Source organism: Scatophagus argus, chromosome 10 (genome assembly GCF_020382885.2).
Source record: "Scatophagus argus isolate fScaArg1 chromosome 10, fScaArg1.pri, whole genome shotgun sequence".
Lineage (NCBI taxonomy): Eukaryota > Metazoa > Chordata > Actinopteri > Scatophagidae > Scatophagus > Scatophagus argus.
In genome coordinates, this window is record NC_058502.1 from 1,282,302 (window position 1) to 1,300,962 (window position 18,661).

The 18,661-nt window shown below is 45.3% G+C and overlaps 1 protein-coding gene across 1 annotated transcript in view; it reads right to left on the minus strand.

Annotated features, from left to right (window-relative positions):
• Positions 1–5,741: 5,741 nt before the first annotated feature.
• The window catches only part of hectd2 (HECT domain containing 2), a 36,448-nt gene continuing 23,528 nt past the window's right edge, over positions 5,742–18,661 (minus strand). Inside the window, exons 15-22 of the mRNA XM_046402131.1 lie at positions 17,735–17,799; positions 17,523–17,616; positions 15,729–15,803; positions 14,167–14,254; positions 12,958–13,064; positions 9,414–9,529; positions 8,477–8,620; positions 5,742–7,700 (exon numbers count right to left, since the gene is read on the minus strand). Of these exons, the coding sequence (XP_046258087.1) occupies positions 7,580–7,700; positions 8,477–8,620; positions 9,414–9,529; positions 12,958–13,064; positions 14,167–14,254; positions 15,729–15,803; positions 17,523–17,616; positions 17,735–17,799 (810 nt within the window). The 3' untranslated portion in view covers positions 5,742–7,579. The remainder of the gene's footprint in view (positions 7,701–8,476; positions 8,621–9,413; positions 9,530–12,957; positions 13,065–14,166; positions 14,255–15,728; positions 15,804–17,522; positions 17,617–17,734; positions 17,800–18,661) is intronic.

Consider the following 18,661-nt stretch of genomic DNA (forward strand, 5'->3'; position numbering starts at 1 on the left):
TTACCGTAGTGCTGCCTAACAACACACACTGCAAGAAGATGAAGTTATATGACAAAATAAAAGCCACTGTCAGAACAGAGCAATAAAAGAGGGAGGTAAATATGCTGCACATCTACTGTCTATGTGAACAACACTTATTGTTGTTTTCTTTTGTTGCACAGCGATCATCTTGGCTTTGTGAAAGAGATAAAAGCTTCTGTTCTGCTTTCAATTTTGGACGGTTTATCCTCTGATAGAAGCCTCAACTTTTGTGAAAGAGCAACTCATCAGTCTGGATTGTCTCAGTCTCAGTCTTACATCACTGAACTTATTCAGGAATATCTGCACTGAGCCGTCCAGATAAAATGCATGCTGCATAGCAACAACACATGAAGGACTTTCACTGTGATCTCAGAACGAGATGATAGCCAGCGTGTGTGTGTGTGTGTGTGTGTGTGTGTGTGTGTGTGTGTGTGTGTGTGTGTGTGTAGGAGATGTCATTATGATCTAACTGCTCCTCACACTCAGTTAAATTACATGTGAGGTGAATGTAATGCACGAGAAGATGTGAAGCAGACTTTTTGCACTCCCCTCCCTTCAGCGTGACGAGGAAGCAGTGACGAAGCTAAAATGGCTGCTTGTGTAACTGTTCTCGCTCTCTGCCAGGTCTTTTTACTCTCCCAAACCAGGTTATTAAAGTCAGCAAATCTGACAAGTCAAACTCTGAAAGTCGTCCAGACCGCAGACGAGCTGAGACTCTGCTGCACACAAAAGACCACTTCTTCAGATCTGGATCAGGACCAGAGACCAAGAGCCTGTCCAGCCGTGTGTGTGTGTGTGTGTGTGTGTGTGTGTGTGTGTGTGTGAGGGAGAGAAAAGCATAAGAGCAAATACAAGTTTAATTTGCATGTGAAACTATAAGAAGAAATTGGACTGAAAAAACAGTATGAAGGGCTGAACTGCACTCAGCGTTTTGTAAAGGAAGCTTCATTTACATGTTTAATAAAGAAATGGGATAAATTTCAAACATACCTGTAACTATAGTGCAATTTTATCCTCACTTTGTCTCACCGCAAACAAAACCAGTTGCAGCAATTTTTTGTGTCGCAATAAACTAAAACGGTTTTGAGAAGTTTTGCAATTGTGGGATGACTGCATCACCTGCTACACCCATTTTCATTGTGGGAAAGTGATAAGAATCTCAGCAGCTGCCGCTCAGCCGTGACTGCAGTTCTGACCATTACAAGACACATAATGTATGTGGTGACCAAGTCTGAAGAAAATCTGTAAAAAAATAATAATCCAAATAAATCCATTTCTGCACATTTTAGATTTTGTACCACTTTGCTTCAGCTGCAGTGATGGTAACTCTCTCCTCCACCACATCCATCCTGCTCCATCTGATCCAGCCTTCTCCCCCAGCTGAATGAATGAAATTCTATTAGGAAATCAATAAATTCGGCTCAGTTTCTTAACTGAAATGAGGCGTGTTTTAACAATAGCTTTGGATGTGGTGATCAGGTGACCTGAACAGGAAGTGATGAATGCTGCACCACATGTGTCCAACAGTAAAGGATGGGCTGAATCATCACTTCAGGGCGATTGTGTTTTCCCTTCCTCTGCACTCTACCTGCCCTGTTGTGGACTGACGCCTGAGTCAGACTGGATTGAGAAATGATTTGAAGTGACTGGTTTCACCTGGCTGAGGTGTGGTACAGTGACAGTAAAATATTCTAAAAGTTCAATTCAGATGTTCAAACTTCATTCAGTTTGGTTGTCAGTGATCAGGACGGCCACTGGAGGATTACATCAAACATTCAGGAGCAAAGTTTTACCAAATTGTGTCATAATGTGACTCACTGAAACAAACTTTGATCAGGCAACAAATCAGAATGTTGACCCTGATGAGTGACTCCTTACGTAACTTTGTAATAATACTAATAATACCACAGTCTTTCGGTATTATGGGGTGTGCACATATACTGTATTTCAGCTATTTTCAAATATCACAAAACACATAAAAATAATAATAATTCTATAAAGCACTCCAAAGTAAGACATGAAACAGGGTGAATGTTAGCAAGCCATGAACTTTATCACACACACACGCATGGCAATCCGAATGAATGGCGACAGGGAAAACTTGTTTTCTTTCTTCTGTCTTTTTTATAAAACTGCATTTGAGGTGAAGTTAAAAAAACAAACAAACAGGTTGACATTTCTGACCGTGAAAACTGTGGAGAAAAAGAAGAACTCAGATCTTACTGAAGTAGCAACACCACAGTGGAGACAAAGCAAAAGCCATGCAGGTAAAGGTACAAAAGTATCCGCAAGGAAATATACTTCGAGTACTTCTTATGCAGGACGGCATCTTTCAGAATATAGTTTATTACTCCCTGGTGGAGGGAGGACTCAGTGGGGGTAACACTTTAACTAAAGCTGTCACATAAATGAAGTGTAGAAAGTAGAGAATGGGATCACTCCACTGGAACTGTACTTCAGTACAGTACTTGAGTAAATGCACTTACTTTCCACTGACTTTTATTTAATAACAAAGGTCTGTGGAGGAAGAAGCTGTGGCTCCCAGCTGCAGCAGTCAGGTGAAAGTGTGCAGGACAGTAAAGAATCCCGTTCACCGGCTGATGGTGACGGCCCTGTGGGAGTGAACGCGAGCGGCGAGAAAATCCCTCCAAAACAAAAACACAAAAGCAGACTTTGACTTTAGTGCCTGAGGATGAGTTTGTGGGCATGTATTAACTGTACTGTCAATAACAAGCCACCAATAAGTACAGTAGGAGCTGCACTCCTCCCCCGACACACCTGAAGTCAACACAGATCGATCGGAGGGCCATCGGAAATCGATGTGACGAAGGGATTTGAATTAAAGCCCGTCTGTGTTTCACCACACTGACAAAGCAAAAGAAGCAACTTAAGGTCACTGTCCCAACACTTGGCACCATCATGTGATTATTTTTGAAAATTAATAGGCTGAAATTTGCTGAGTCAGCCTGTCTGCTCTCCTATTAGAAGAAGATAATGGTGGCCTGTTGGAGGGTTACTGAGTGACAAAGTGGCACTGGCCATGGCCTACATATTTCTGTTTGTTAAATAAATGATAAGGTCTCTCGTTCCCGGCATCAAAGTAGGGCATCTCACCAGTGCAGACAACAGAGAGACCAGCAGAGAGAGAAAAGGATTGTGGGAGATTAATTGGTGTGTGTGCAGTAAAGGAGAGGAAAAACACACCGATCGAAACACACAACACTGTGCTCACTCTGTCTTATCACTGCTATCTTCAAATGCATTAATGCTCCCAGAACAAATAAACTGTGATCTGGGGCCTCATTTTGTAACCTCAAGTCTGATGAAAGCAGATAACCGTGTGTGTGTCTTTATTTATAAAACCTTCAAAAGCTGAAGTGATGCCCCTGCTGGTCATGTTCGGGTACTGCGGCCTGTTGTGAACTCCGTGACAGGAAACATCGGTTAAAGGTGTGAGGAGTGTGAGGAGTCCGCCTCGTTCACTGCAGCAGCGACACACTCACACACTGTGTGTTTGTTGTTGTTCGAACACAACGTGTTGTTTGTTCAGCTTTGGTCTCCTCCACCTCCGCTGATCTCGTCCTCCTTCAGGCTGGTTCGTTTTGTTAGAGAGGAACTCACAAGGCTGGAGCTGTCAGTTTAGGATGATTTCAGGTTCACAGATCACAGGTGTGTCAGTGCCAAACCTGTTTTAACAACTAGCAGTTCTTATGAACTAAAAGTAAGCACACCCAGACGAGTTAATGGCTGAATGCTCCCTGTTTAAGTCCTGTCACTCCAAAGCTCACATGTCCCATGTTACTGAAGCTGTCAAGAAACCGAAGCTTCATGACAGCAGGACGATGGCTGTTTGGGTCAGGATGTCAGATTGTGCACCAAAGTGAAGCATCATAAAACAACAAACAAAAAAACAAGCACAGTCAGTAAATGTTTTTCTGGAGAGGGACGACACCTCGTCAGCCTTTACTGTGAGTACTTGTGTAAACACTGCATTATGTACAGTACATTATATAAGACTTGGGCAACAGAGGAGTTTTCAAAAATGGGTCGTGCATGGACAGAGAGGGTCACTGCACACAGTTGGAGCTCATTAAAACTTGACCGAAGTGATGACGATGAACCCCAACTGTTAAATAATAAAAACAAAGAACACATGACTTTTCTCGACTTTTTAAGTGCCGTCTGCACTGTTCTGACAAAGTGGAAAAAAGTACATCTCAACACATCCTTTGACTCTGTCTGAACTATTTTCAAACAGGTTTTTGACAAGGTCTTTTACCCTGCCGTCCCACTGTATAACCTGACACAGTTTGGTCCCATACAGCACATTAGAAAAAAAAACCCTACTTCTCTTACATCACTTCCTTGCCTTTTAATATTCAGCACGGGGATGCTAACATTTTCTCCCAGTCAGCAGCTCGTTTTTACAAAAAGTCCGACGTGATGTGAATGTGGCGTGACATCCTTCTCCAACAGATGCTGGGACCAGAGCCTCTTCTGGCTCTGAACTTGTCGTTAAATGACAGAAAGGATCCATTGTTGTGTCAGGAGCTTTTTCAGGCCCTGTAGACGCTCACACTGCTGCACAGAAAAGACCACTTCTTCAGACCTGGATCAGGACCAGCGAGCCTGTCCAGCCGTGTGTGTGTGTGTGTGTGTGTGTGAGGGAGAGAAAAGCATAAGAGCAAATACAAGTTTAATTTGCATGTGAAACTATAAGAAGAAATTGGACTGAAAGAACTGTGCATGAAGGGCTGAACTGCACTCAGCGTTTTGTAAAGGAAGCTTCATTTACATGTTTAATAAAGAAATGGGACAAATTTCAAACATACCTGTAACTATAGTGCAATTTTATCCTCACTTTATCTTTGATTTTCTGTGTTGCAATAAACTAAAACGGTTTTGAGAAGTTTTGCAACTGTGGGATGACACCTGCTACACCCATTTTCATTGTGTGAAAGTGATAAGAATCTCAGCAGCTGCCGCTCAGCCGTGACTGCAGTTTTGACCATTACAAGACACATAATGCATGTGGTGACCAAGTCTGAAGAAAATCTGTAAAAATAATAATCCAAATAATAGGATCCTATTATTTATTTATTATTTATAGGATAGGAAAATAGGATCCACTGTTGTGTCAGGAGCTTTTTCAGGCCCCGTAGACGCTCAGCGACACTGAGTCAATGAGTGACCCAGATCAGTCTGACGTGTTTGGACGCTGCGACCAGACATGCTGCTCGACTGTTGCTCGGTAACTTCTGGGTTTACTGCCAGTTCGTCTCTGGGACTTCAGACGTCCTGCCATGGCAACCTGATGTGACGGAAGAGAGAGCTGAGTGTTTCAGACCGGCGGTGCTCAGCTCTGGACCAGAGACAGCAGGAAGCTGCAGGAAGCTGCTGAAGCTACAGCAGCAGCAGCAGAGAGTTTGGATGTCACCAGCATCTGTGGTGCTTTAACCGTGACTCCATGATGATGATATTGTTCTTCACAGTAAAGGCCCACTGAAGTGGCATCTTGGACACAGTTTAAAGTCTCCATTTCATGGGATCTTCAATGCATTTTGTCAACCAAAAATGATCAAACTGCTTCACATTCACTGCGTTTACATGCACGTAGTACCCACAGTCAGCTTTGTCCAGCTCTGAAATGTCACGTAAAAGAACAGAAACCTGCTGGGTAACTGAGGGGTAGAGGATTAGAAAAACCGGATTTCTCCTGAGAAGGCCACGTTTTTAATTGTAAAAAGCAGCGGAACAAGTAAAAAAAGATAATTCAATCAAACACTAACAATCTGACTTTAAAATTCTGACTAATTAGGAAGCAGCGGCTTCTTTCGTTAAACTAAGCGAGCCATGATTCCAAAAAGAGGTCAGGGCTAAAGGGGAAATGGGACTGCTGATGGATTCACAGCAGCCTGGTTGTCAGAGTGCACGTAAACACAGCGAGCTGAAGCTCTCCACAAACAGCATCCACTTCTGCTCATGAAGCTTAGTCAGACCTCAAGAGGACGCAGCAACAAGACGGAAGATGAAATTCAAAATTCAGAAGTTAAAATAAGTTTTGCAATTTCTTTTCATTTGTGTTCTATTTGTTTTAGTCAAAGAAACTGAAGGACAAATGGCGGATTCAGATTTCCAGGATTGGTGCAATAAGGACATTTAAAAGCACTGAATTTGCTTTCCAGTCGGGCCTTTCGTACTCGACTAAGATTCAACGTTTACCTGCAGGCTGCTGCTCATCCCTCAGCCACAATACCACAAAACATGACCAAACCAAACACCGAACTGTCAATCAACAGCTCTGTATCAGAACAACATTTAAAATAAGTGAAAACACTTGTGCTGCAGCCTTTCGTTCACTAAAACAGGCTGCAATGTCAGAAAACAAAACCAAACAAGACGATGTTTGTCTCGTGACTCGTGTCCCAGCAAAGCTTGGTGTGCTGACAGTGTGATGCAAACAAAGCAAAATGACAAACACATCTCCTAGGAATTCATAAAAGACATACTTAAAAATTCACCAAAAGTCAGATTAGACACAAATTCAGGACAAATTAAAACCGTACATCTGAAAGAGTCATCCAGAAATCTTTTCTGTTTCTGCTTACTTGTACCTTCACTTTGTGCCGGATCTCCACTCCCTCTTCCTGAAATTTCAACAAGACTCAGTACTCATGGATGAATCATAGCTTATTGGATTACTGAACTGCCCATGCAGTTGTTCTGATTGACTTGTTTTTCTGCTTGTCATCATAAATCTGAACTAAACTGATTGAGATGAAATCAGCGCTTCCTGTGAACCAGCAGTCAGTCTGCTGCGCTGACCCGAGCCTCATCAGACCCGCTGGGCGTCACAGGGGAAGTTACAGGCCACTAAAAGTTCACTCCCTACAGCATGTCATCATCTTGGCAAAGCTTCGTTGAGTGAAACACACTGGTTTCTCTGGTTTAACGTTTACACGCTCCGGTCTTTCAGTCCGGACTCGTGGACCGTGACGTAGAGTTAATGTTAACGACGGTCATGCTGGGAATCTGTTAGAAGCAACGATAAAAACAGTCTTAATAAAGTTGTATGTGATAATAATTACCTGAGCAAAGCAGTGACCTCGTTATGATTGATATGTTTGAACTAGAAATCTTTTTAATTTATGACACTGAGTTATCTTTTTATCTTCGTCAAAGAGTCCAAATGTCCTCATGTTGTTGTCTTCATTCGGGACTTTCTTCTAACAGACCCAACAGTTCATGTGCAAATGAAAGGATTTCTAGTGTTTCTCTGTTGCAGTATGAACCTCCCATCTTCTTCATCTGCAAATTAAAAAGTTCAGTATTGGCAAACTGATGAGTCCAACCTCAGTGAAACAATACAAGCTGCGTGAGAGTCCATGACGAGGCGGTCGGACATTAGAAACCACGTAGTGAGCGACTCGTTTCCTCTACAGTCTGATCCACGACCACAGAGATACATAAGGTGCGTTGTGTTGTGGCAGACAGACAGCTCACACGGCTAACAGTCTGTGTGTGTGTGTGTGTGTGTGTGTGTGTGTGTGCTTGCTGGTCACTCCAGGCCGAAGCCCTCAGCGTTGGAGATGGCGATGGTGAGTTTGTGTTTGAGCTCCTTCCTGGTTCGATACGGAGGCAGGCAGATCTGATTGAAGCAGGTGTGAGAGATGGGCAGCCTGCAGAGACACACAAAAGAACTTATTCAAACCATGACAGGTGTCCCCCAGGTGTGCCCAGGTGCTGCCCAGGTGCTGCGCAGCACAGACATATTTGATGCTCTGCTTGTACTGGCGACATGTTTGGTTGTATGGAAACCTGTGGTTGATGGTTATGGATTCTTGTGTGCAACACGTTGAAGAACATTTACGGTGAGGACGTTTTGGAAAGTGAGGACATTCCTCATAACTCCAGGGGACTGTCTGAAGGTTGAGACTTGGTTTTAAGGGTTAGCTTAAGGTTACGCCTACATGCTCCTACATGTGTGCTGAGGAGATCTTCAAGGTTATGGTAAGCTGCTAGGGAACGCATTATGTCAGAGTGTGTGTGTGTGTGTGTTCAGCTCGTCCATGCTCTGACCCAGATTCAGAGCTCTGGTAGTTAAAGTTCAACAGCGTGTCTTATCTTTTGCAGCTCAGTTCACACTCGAGTCTGTGACCACAGACTCAGTCCAGTACAGACAGAGCAGGTGTCCTGTTAATGCTTCACCTGCAGTGTCTGTTACGCCTAAGAAAACCACATCACGGAGCGAGCACACGGAAAGCTGGGTCAGCCAGTCAAAGTAGTTGTGGTGGTTATGTGGTTATGACTTTCATTTGCGTGGAGAAGTTGTGCGTGCGTGTGTGTGTGTGTATGTGTGTGTGCGCGGGTTATTAAAGACTACACCTCAGGCCAAGCTTCCCTCTCACTGTGACTCAGAGTTCTGGTCTCAGTGTGGTCAGCGTGTGAAGCCTACCAGTCGGTTGGAACGTCGATCTTGGAGATTTTGAAGTTGAGGTCAGCCATTCCCCCGACAGGAACGCGATCACTTCCTGTGGCGAAGTGGAGGAGCTTCTTCTGTAGCTCCAGAGGGAAGGCCAACACCACGTCCCAGAAAGACCTGGTGGGACAGCGAAGATAGCTCACATGTACTGTGGCTCATGTTTAAAAACATGTCCCCAGTTTGTTCAGGTGTTTAGCAGAACACTGCAGTGCTGTTCTGCAGATAATGAAAAATAATGAGGACGAATTGTTCCTTTAAGTCCTGATTAGTGAAGCCTTGAGTGCTTTTATCATGTTTTGTCTGTCTGTTGTCAGTGCTGTCTTCTTCTACTGCAAACCAAATCTGTTTAAATGAGTCCTTTGAAAGTGTAGGATCAACAATGGATGAACAAACCCGTTCCAATCTGTCTGCATGCAGAGAGTTTAGAAAATGATAGACGGAGAAATGAACGACCGACAGACAGACAGACAGACAGACAGAGTGGAGGTTGTGTAAGAGGCCTGCAGCTGCTTGCTGTGAGCTGTGAGGCTGAAAAGTGCTGTCTGAAGGACGTCTGTGTGTGTGTGTGTGTGTGTGTGTTAGACAGTGTTACTTCCTGTTACAGACTTAATGCCTTGCATGTGTGCAGCTTCGACACACTGAAAACTCGTAGTCAGTCATGACTGACTCTCACTCGACTTGAACAAACAAACTCCAGTTGGCCTGAGAAGAAACAAACGTCTTCTTCTGCTGTCCATTGTGTCCACAGTAGTGAAGTACTGATGTGTCCTCGCCTGACTTCACTTCTGCCACACAGTGGACTCAGGTGTAACAGCAGGAGACTCAGATGAAGGTCTAAGCGTCTGTGAGTGAGAGTCTCTGTGCGGCTCAGTTGGTCAGTTTGAGGAAGCAGGAAGTGCAGGCGTCTTACCGTACGGTGGCGTCTGTCTTGCTGTAACCTTCGTACTGAGCAGCTTTCTGCAGAGCGCTCATGTCGAGCTCTGGACTCCCGCACACCAACATCTCTACCTCCTCCGGCCGCAGCAGCTGCACACACATAAACACACACTCCTGAGTGACTCAATGTACAGTTTGGTTCTCACAACACACAGCGAACATCTGACGAGCCTTTCGCATGTCGCCAAAGAGAAATGAGGTGGAATAGAAGGAAACGTGCTGATGATGGTGATGTCTGGACACACAAATCTGCTCTGATGGTGCGGACAGTCTGTCTTAAAGATCTCATTTGAGAAACAAATCTGACTTGTCTGCAGTCTGACCAAAACATTAAACCTTAGAGTTGTGATTTGTTACAAACCCCTCATGCGAAGTGGCAGAACACTCAAGCAAAGCACCTCAGGCGCAGCAGGGAGTAAACTGCACTCAGAGTCCATCACTTGTTATTCTAAATTCTGACACAAAGATTTTCATTTTTACTGCAAGTGTTTACCTGCTGGAGATATTGATTATTGGCCTCCTTGATTACTACTAATTGGTTGATCGCTCTTCAAAAGCAGTTTGATTTCGCGGAAATCGGAGGGATTTTCACTTTAGCCTCAGCGCATGTGTTGTCAGCACGTATGCAACTTCAGGATTTCAGCAGAATTTTCACTAAAACACAACTGCGGTCGAACTTAATCATCATTTCCGCTACTTTAATGCTGAAACAGGAAGGTAATGCAAGTGCCACACAATCGGTAATTCAGGAAGAGATACAGGAAGTCCTGCGTCATCCCAGCTGCCGATATCAGAAAATGTGTCAAACGTATTCGCTGTCTCGTCACAGAGTTACTGTCTGCTCACAGGAAGAGTCTGAGAGTCTGAAGAGTCTGACTGCAGGCCACAAACAACAAAACTGCCCAAACAATATGAGGCTCACTAATCATTTAGAAGGCAACAGTTTAAATCCTCAGTCTGTCTGAGCCTGTCATGATGTAACAGTGAAAACCCCCCGACTCTGACAGCTTCACTGTGTGGCTGTGACGAGTTAACCTGCCTCATCACATCCTGACACGTCACACACTGTGGACGTGACTGAACCATCGGATGCAAACTTTTTCATTTTCAGTTTCAGACTGGCTGAGTGTGGGTGTGTGTGTGTGTGTGCTGATGTGTTGCCTGGTTGTGGAGCTGTTTAACAAGTTCATCATGACGTTTTTACTGGACCTTTTACTAAAGAACTTGTCTAGTTTTGTCTTCAATATAACATTCACTTCACTGAGCACAAGTCTGTCCTGAAGAAACAATCAGGGGCTCACATCAACACTGGAACAGGTTTTGCTTGCTGTAGTCCTATAAAGATCCAGTCCTGGAGCTGCAGTGGGAGGATGGGAACCTAAAAAGTCTGGAACATTTGTTTGTGTTGTTCCACTTGATTTGTCTCATTCGAGCCTCATAAAGCCACCAAAACCAGCAAAAACAGACTGACTTCAGTGAATCTGAAGCGAGGCGGGGCTTCGTCTGATTGGTCAAATGTTCACCTGCTGAGTGTGTCAGTAAAAGTCTTTCTCTCATTCATCTGAGGCGCAATAACATGAGCCTAACGTGAAACATGCTGGATCCAGAAATGGCTGAAGACCTGATGGAAATATCTGCCTGTTATGATCTGCACGTGAGACCTCGCAGCTTCAGTGTCAGAGTTTAGATCACCGCGTCCCCTCGCTGACCCAGATTCAGTCTCACAGCTGATAAACCGGTCAAACTGTCTGTCTGTCTTATCTGCAGTCAGTCAGAGTTATTTCAGTGTGTTCACTCAGCAGTGTGACAAAACACTTCAGTAAGAACTTACACACAGTCCTGCGTGGTTCACCGCGAGCTTGACAGCTGTGACCCGACGCTGTGTGAGGTCAGAGGTCACACCTCCACCACGTCACAGGAAGCTTTCAGAAATGCTGCTCTTTGTCAGCTACTTTTATCAAGAGCTTTCATTTCATTATGTTAAAGAAAACAAACAGGCTCTTCTCTAAAAGAAGGAAGAAACAAAGCAAAAAGCATAAAAAAGTAAATAATCTGTTTGTAGTCGTATAGGCAACAAAAAGACTTCCTGATGCACACAAAATACTTCTTTCTCTCAGATTTTAAGTACAAGTTTGTTGATGAGCACTTCCAGGTGTGCAGGTTCATCATGTCGCAGGTTGGCCAGTCGGCTGCAGGAACGTCCAGCTGAGCTGTGGCCAGTGAACATCACGTTCATTTCATAGAGGGATCAGATACTTTGGCAGCACATCCACTATCAGGCTCACAAGCGCCGACCACATGTAAACAAGGCAGCCCAGGACCTCCACAACCGGCTTCCTCACCTGCAGACGGCCTGAGGACCCTTCACCTGGACAGCTGATGTCAGTGCAGAGTGCCCCATGGTGACAACAGACACGGCTGAATTTTACTGTGGGCAGTTTGATGAGATCCCCAATCATGTGCCTCCATCACCTCACGCTGCAGCGGCGAGACAAGACACATCACCCGCTGAGCACGCTTCTCTGCATGGACGTGCACGACGGCGTCTTCCACTTCCTGCCGACGTCCAGGAGCTTCACAGCTGGTGAAGTGGAGTGGACCAACATTCCACAGGCCACAATCAATAACCTGATCGACACCCCACCTTCCTGTGACCAAATCATGTACATCCGTAACCCCAGTCATGTGAAGCAATGCAGTGCCTTACAAAAGAAACTCAATACGGCACATTTTAAAGTGGCTTAAGAAGCGAGAATCTTATCATACCCCAACATGAGCAGAAAGCGTCAAAGTGAAACACAAACATGGAAACCGCTGTGAGCAGCTGAAGTGAATGTAGACGGGACATGACATCAGCACGCTGCAGATTTCTCAGAGTCCAATAAGCAGCATCGCGATCAGATGTGAAGTATAATCAGCTGTGGCTCTGGGCTTGGCGACGCGCTTTCTGACCACAGCAGGTTCAGCCTCGTGCTGCTCGCTCTGTGCGTATGCAAAGCCAGTTTAGTCACATTAAGCATGTCGTCCTGGATGGAGTCGACCCTCTCACCACATTCAGCCCTTCACTGCCTGTCAGGACTGGAGGGACTGCTGGCTAACTGGAAGAACACGCCTGTCTGGTGTGTCATTATTGGTGTGGTGATGTGGTAACCTAACTGATTGTTTCACCTTTTTTATTCCTGTGAACACATTCGGCTGTAAAAGTAACAAGCTTTAAATCTAAGTTACGTGAAGCCGTTCATCCTCGTGGAACACGACAGGAAGTCGATCTTTCATCGGTTTTTATTTTTATTTTCCAGCTCACTTGAGATTCTCAAATATTAACACAATTTATTCCACTCAAACGTTTGGAATCTTTGACTGCAGACTTTGTTTGGCTGCCTTAAGCAGAAACTGGAACGAATGACTAATGGAAAGCTTGTGTGTAATATTTGTGCAACCAACAGCCGAGTCCCTACTGCTTCATTAACCCTCAGCACACACACACACACACACACACACACACGCTGCGGACTCACCATGAGTGCATCAGAGGCGCACACGCTGTGGAAGCCGTGGTAGAAGGCAGCAAACTGTTTGTAAATGGATTTGTTCAGCAGGAAGTCGACGTAGAGCTGGACATACTCTGTGGACAGAGAAGGATGTGTGTTACAGACTTACCATCCAGTCTTCCACCTGACTCTCAGAGAGCTGGAATCTGGACGGCTCCTGGGTGGAAAATTAAGTTTAACAAGAGAAATGAAGTGGACTTGATCCTCTTAAAAAGAACAAAGAAGCTTTCGAGCTGAGCCAGTAGCATGAAGCTAAACAGCACAGGAGGTTTACTGTTCACTCTGAACACTCTGATCTGTTCACGTGAAAAACATGAGGACCAATTCGCTTTTACTTTCACTGCGTGTACCCGACAACCCTGAGAGCGAAGCTGCTGTTTCCAAACACCTCATGATCTGTGCCCCGAGGTGGGAAACGAGCGTAACGAGTGATTTAGACGTGACACAGCAGTGACTGATGTGACCTGTTTTTCACTTTTTGGACGGTGACAGTGATGTCACATTTTACATGTACTGCACTAAATGAATGCATGAATACTCAGAGACAGTGGAGAGTATTTGTTTTGTGAAAAAGCCAAAGTACATTAAGTATACAGTAGGTTCAGTCGTCAAAAGACAGGAAACCTTCATGGCCTGAGAGTCCAGAGTCTGTGCTGTTTGAATGGGCTCCCCGTCCCATCTCTCCAGCTCCTCTGGTTGTCGGGCGTAGCAGCAGTAAACGATGGCTGGAGCCACTTGGGTGTGGTTTTAGGACGTTCTCCTCAGGTGCTGCTTACTGGACCAATCAGTGAGCAGTTTGCTGGATGGCTCCTGGGGGTTCAGCTCACGTTCGAGCCCTGCAGTCTTTTGGACTGAGGTGTGTTGTGTTGAAGCATGAGTCTAAAGAAGCAGCTGGGGCTTTGGACTCGTGCAGCAGGCTGAGGGAGCAGTGCTTGGACGTCCTGTTATTTTAAATGCATTAATATTTCATTGCTGATGTGAATGAATGTGATGTGTTTCTGCTCTGTTAGAATACGGATAACCAGCGGGGTGCAGCTTCACGCAGGAGAAATGTGCTCACCGTCACACACACCTGACCTTACCTGCACAAACCTGCACCCTGCTGCTTAATTAAGATTGAGAAATTCAGGTCATTCGCTGTGAAAATCCAAAACAAAGTGCTCACTGCAGACTCACCCTTCCTGTTCTGCTTCGTTACGGGGATTTTGTCTCCTCCAGGCTTCAGGTTGTAGGATTTGACCACGCCCATTTCCTCCTGGAATACCTGCAACACAAAAAAAAGAACATCATGTTGTCTTTGTGCTCTTCTCACTTCAGTGTAGCTCAGTAAAAAATAGCAAATGATCACATTCTGCTTTATTTCGATTTCTCCAGCATCCCAGCTCGTTTTGAATCGGTGTTGTACTCATCATATGTGGTCTGTGGTAAATAAGCTTTGGGTCTACAGCTGGAATTCGGTTCAGGTCAGGGCTGACGAAGAAGGAATTATGTCAGCGAGGGCTCTTGCATGTACAAACTCAGATGTGTGCAGAAAATATGGGGTACGGCAGGTCCCACAGTGGTGTGACCGAGACCAGCCTGTAGCTCACACTGTGGGCTAAAATAACACGTCCACTCAGTCCTCTGCACAAGGTTTCCTCTCACATACTGCATGTCCCGGCTTCATGTAGAACCCCGGCTGCAACCTGAAGCCTTCCATTACAGCGTGTGTCTGGTTACTGTGCCCAGCAGCATCACAAAACATGCTGAGGTCGCACTGTGCAGGAGGTGATGTGGACCCCAAGGACTCGGGTCTGTAGCAGCAGCCACAACCTGCAACATGTCTGTGTTGTTTAAAGCAGAAGTATATACGATAAATTCCAACTTCAGTGTGTGGGCAAATGGTTCGCTGAGATAATCACTGTGTGCACGTCGCTCCAGGAAGAAAACGTCGCTTTTCAGAGGTGAAGGTGAGCAGTTGGTGAGGATTCCTGCACTAAACCTGATAATCAACGCAGACCAGGAAGTTCAACATGTTTCGGGAACCTTTTGTCCCGAGTTCGGTCTGCAGTGCCTCAGTTGTCCACATCAGGTTAAACCAAGCAGCTCCATTTTAGTTTGAAACAACTGAGATGGTTTGCACAGATTTAACTCTGAATTCATAACCAGCAGCCAGACAAAATTTGAAGTTCCTCAATCATTACAGTCAAACAAAAACAAAAAATAATCAATTAATGCAGAGTTTCTGTTTCTGTTTTCCATCATTTGAAGATAAGAATCATGTTTTCCTATTGAACACAACTTTTTTCTTTATTGATCTGATTGGATGTGTGATGGACAACTTTTATCTGCTTTACAAGAGTGTTTATAACATTCAGATCCAAACCGTTTCTGCGTATCAAAAGGCAACACTCCGACGGTTAAATTAACGACCGTCTGTCTCATGGCCGTTTGTCTGATATGCTACATGACATCAGTTCACCTTCTGGTCTTCATTAAAATGACACAGCAGTGACAGCAGTCACAGCTGGCTGTTAGCACGTCAGGCCTGCCAAGACGCTTCAATCACATCCTCACATCATTAACAACAGTGCTAATAAAGCTAAAATAAGAACTGCTGATGTTTAACAGCTTGTCAAATCCTTAATTCAAAATGTTATAATTTCTTCTTCATGTCAGTGGTGTTTTAGCAGTAAATCTTTCTTTTGCAGTTCCATAAGTTCAGCCCTCCTGCCCAAACTGTCAGTGTGTCTCGGTACCTGGAAGGTGAGGTAGAAGTCTTCCTCGACGTTTCCCTCGTAGCTCAGCAGCTCTCCCAAACCATGAGCCAGCTCCTGCAGACGGACACGAGAGGTCACTGGTTTGGTCCCACATCAGCTCAAGTGACTCTTCTTCAGGAGGAAACCCTGACTCGTTTCCCAAGCATCCACCACTTCCACATGTCAGGCATGTGGAAGTGGTGGATGCACCTTTTCATCACTTCAGACACAACATTAAACTCAACCATTTTTACATCAAACTTAGTTCAGCCGTTTTCAGCTGTTTGACTCCTTTCATGCTGATTGTGCTGTCTCACACTGGACACAGAAGCTGGACGTTAGTGAGGGAGTTTCCGTCCGGTGTGAAGTGACCAGCTGTCTCACCGCCTGACGTCCAGCCTCTAACGAGTGACACCTCACTGTGTCAACTCAGTTGATATCATAACACACCTGACTAAGACACCGGAGCTGCACTTGGCTGTACAGAATATTTGCTGAATAAAGTTTGAAGAGTCATGGCTCTGACACCAACTGCAGGCCTCATTCCTGATATCCTGCTGTTACGCAACCACAGGGCCCGTTTTAGTACCCCGATGTGTGTGCGTGTGTGTGAGTGTGTGTGTGTGTGTGCTTGTATCAGAGAAAGAACCAGAGCTTTTGACCTTGACAGTAAAGAAGGTTTTGGACGTGAACCAGCTTGTGGATCAGATAACCCTGAGCGACAGTACAGTACAGCGACAGCACAATACAACACACTGTGGCCCTTCTGTCCCACAGTGTGTCTCCGCCGGTCAACGCCTTCGTCAAACACACCTCAGAGTCAAACTGGGCCATAGTTTCAGGCTCTGAACAAAAACAACTGAGTTTCATTGTGGACTGCTCTCCTACCTGCAGTCCCAACAGCATAACGACACTTCAGGGATTTGGTTATATTGGTTATATGTGCATATAAACCAAGAAAATACACAATGTGAGTACAGCATGTACAGCTGCGATGTGTACACTGGCATGCATGAGTGTGGAGGAGCATGCATGTGTGAGACTGAACTTCTGGATGTGTGTGTGTGTGTGTGAGTGAGACTCGGAGCTGAAGTGGTCGAGTAGGTTGCACATCTGGGAACACTCGACTGTTTGAACGACTCAGTGTTAGATTCATCAAAATAAATGTCTGTCATTAAGACACTGAGGATTTCGATTCAAGGCTCGACAGTAAAGTAAAAAACAGGAATGTGTGTGTGCTTGGCTGAAGATGTGAACACTCACTATGGATCAATGAAAATCCTATAACTTCAGCATCAAAAACTCAAAAATGAATGCATGGAAGGCATTTTTATGTTCAACATTTAAATGCACGTAAATGCAGACTAAAAGATGAGCTGGTAATGTTATCTGACTGAAGACTAAACTTAAGCCTGGTGGCAACATGTGAAGTTAAATTTAGAGTCTTTGAAGAGGATGGTTGGAGGGCTCGGGTGAGGGGGTGGAGGTGGAGGTGATGAAGCAGAGACCAAAGGTTTATGGCTCCCTCTAGTGACAGAACAGAGAGCTGCACGTGTCAGCACAGCAGGGGTCGAGTCTGAGACTTTCTGCCTGAACTTAACAGCTTGTAGAGCCGCTCAGATGAAGACGCCGCGGCGTCATTTACAGGTTCTTCTTCTTTTTAAATAAAACGTGCATCTGCGAGTAAAATATGAATTTCTGATGTGCCTAAACCTAAACTCTGCTCTTCAGTCTCTGAGCTCGTGTCTCAGAAAAGACGTGAGGGATCCAAAGAGTTCAGACTGAGACACAAACCGGCATGATCTGCTGCAGGTCGTCCAGGGTGGCGGTCGCCATGCCCACGAGGGCATTCTGGTCACAAGGCACAGTGGGTGGAGAGAGGAGCTTCCTGTGAGGGTGGACACACATTTCAGGCAAAGAAAAGAAAAGTCAACAACAAGTCACACTTCGAGAGGATATTCCCTCTGCGGCAGTCCCGTGTGACAGGCGGAGACACTCAGGCCTACCTGTAACAGTAGAGCGGGAAGTGGATGTCCAGAGCGATGCTGTTGTAAACGGCTAAGCCCATCAGCTGGGCACACAGCAGGTCAAGGAACAACAAACTGCTGACACGGCAAACACACACACACACACACTGCAAAGGTTCCCACACGCCGCACTGCCAAGCTGACGTCCCGGGAAAACCGACAAAATCCCTGTGAGATCTTACTGTGATATCAAATCAAACCATCACCAGAGTCTTCCAGGCCTCAGGCAGCCACAGCAACCTGCTACGTCAGGACAACAACCTCCTCAAACTACCAAGACGTCTGACCGCCAGCCTCAGCCCGATGATGACGATGACGACGTACAAAAGGCCGCTTTGGTGGGGAGCTTTAGATGGAGTAGCTAAGACTCGTTTTTGTTTTTGTCTTGATTAAAATGGAATAATAAGTAAGTGTTCTTCACACACAACGGAGGAGAAGCAGCTCAGTGTAACCACTGACCTCATGGTTAGTGTGACACACTGCTGAGTGAGTGTGTGTGTGTGTGTGTGTGTGAAAAAAAAGACCAGTTGGTCATTTTTCTTTAATAGCAGACAGTTTAATCTAGAGTAAATGACTTCATTGTGTGACTTTAGTGTGTGTGTGTGTGTGTAGCCAGGCGATGGTGAGTTCAAGTACACAACGTCCCATTCACCTGCTTTTTCTTTTTTCTGTGTGCAAAGGGTGGCGGTCCAACACACACACTCACAGCTGCCACATGTGGTGACCATATGTGGTGTAACAGTGTGTAGGCTGAGTGTGTGTTACAGGCAGGTGGCACACACACACACACACACACAGATATCAGAGAGTGTGTGACAGCACTCGGAGGCTCTCGCTCGTTTATCTTCGCTGTGAGAGACAGCCGTGAATAAAGCTCCTCCTCCATGTTTTTCTGCCTGACTTCAC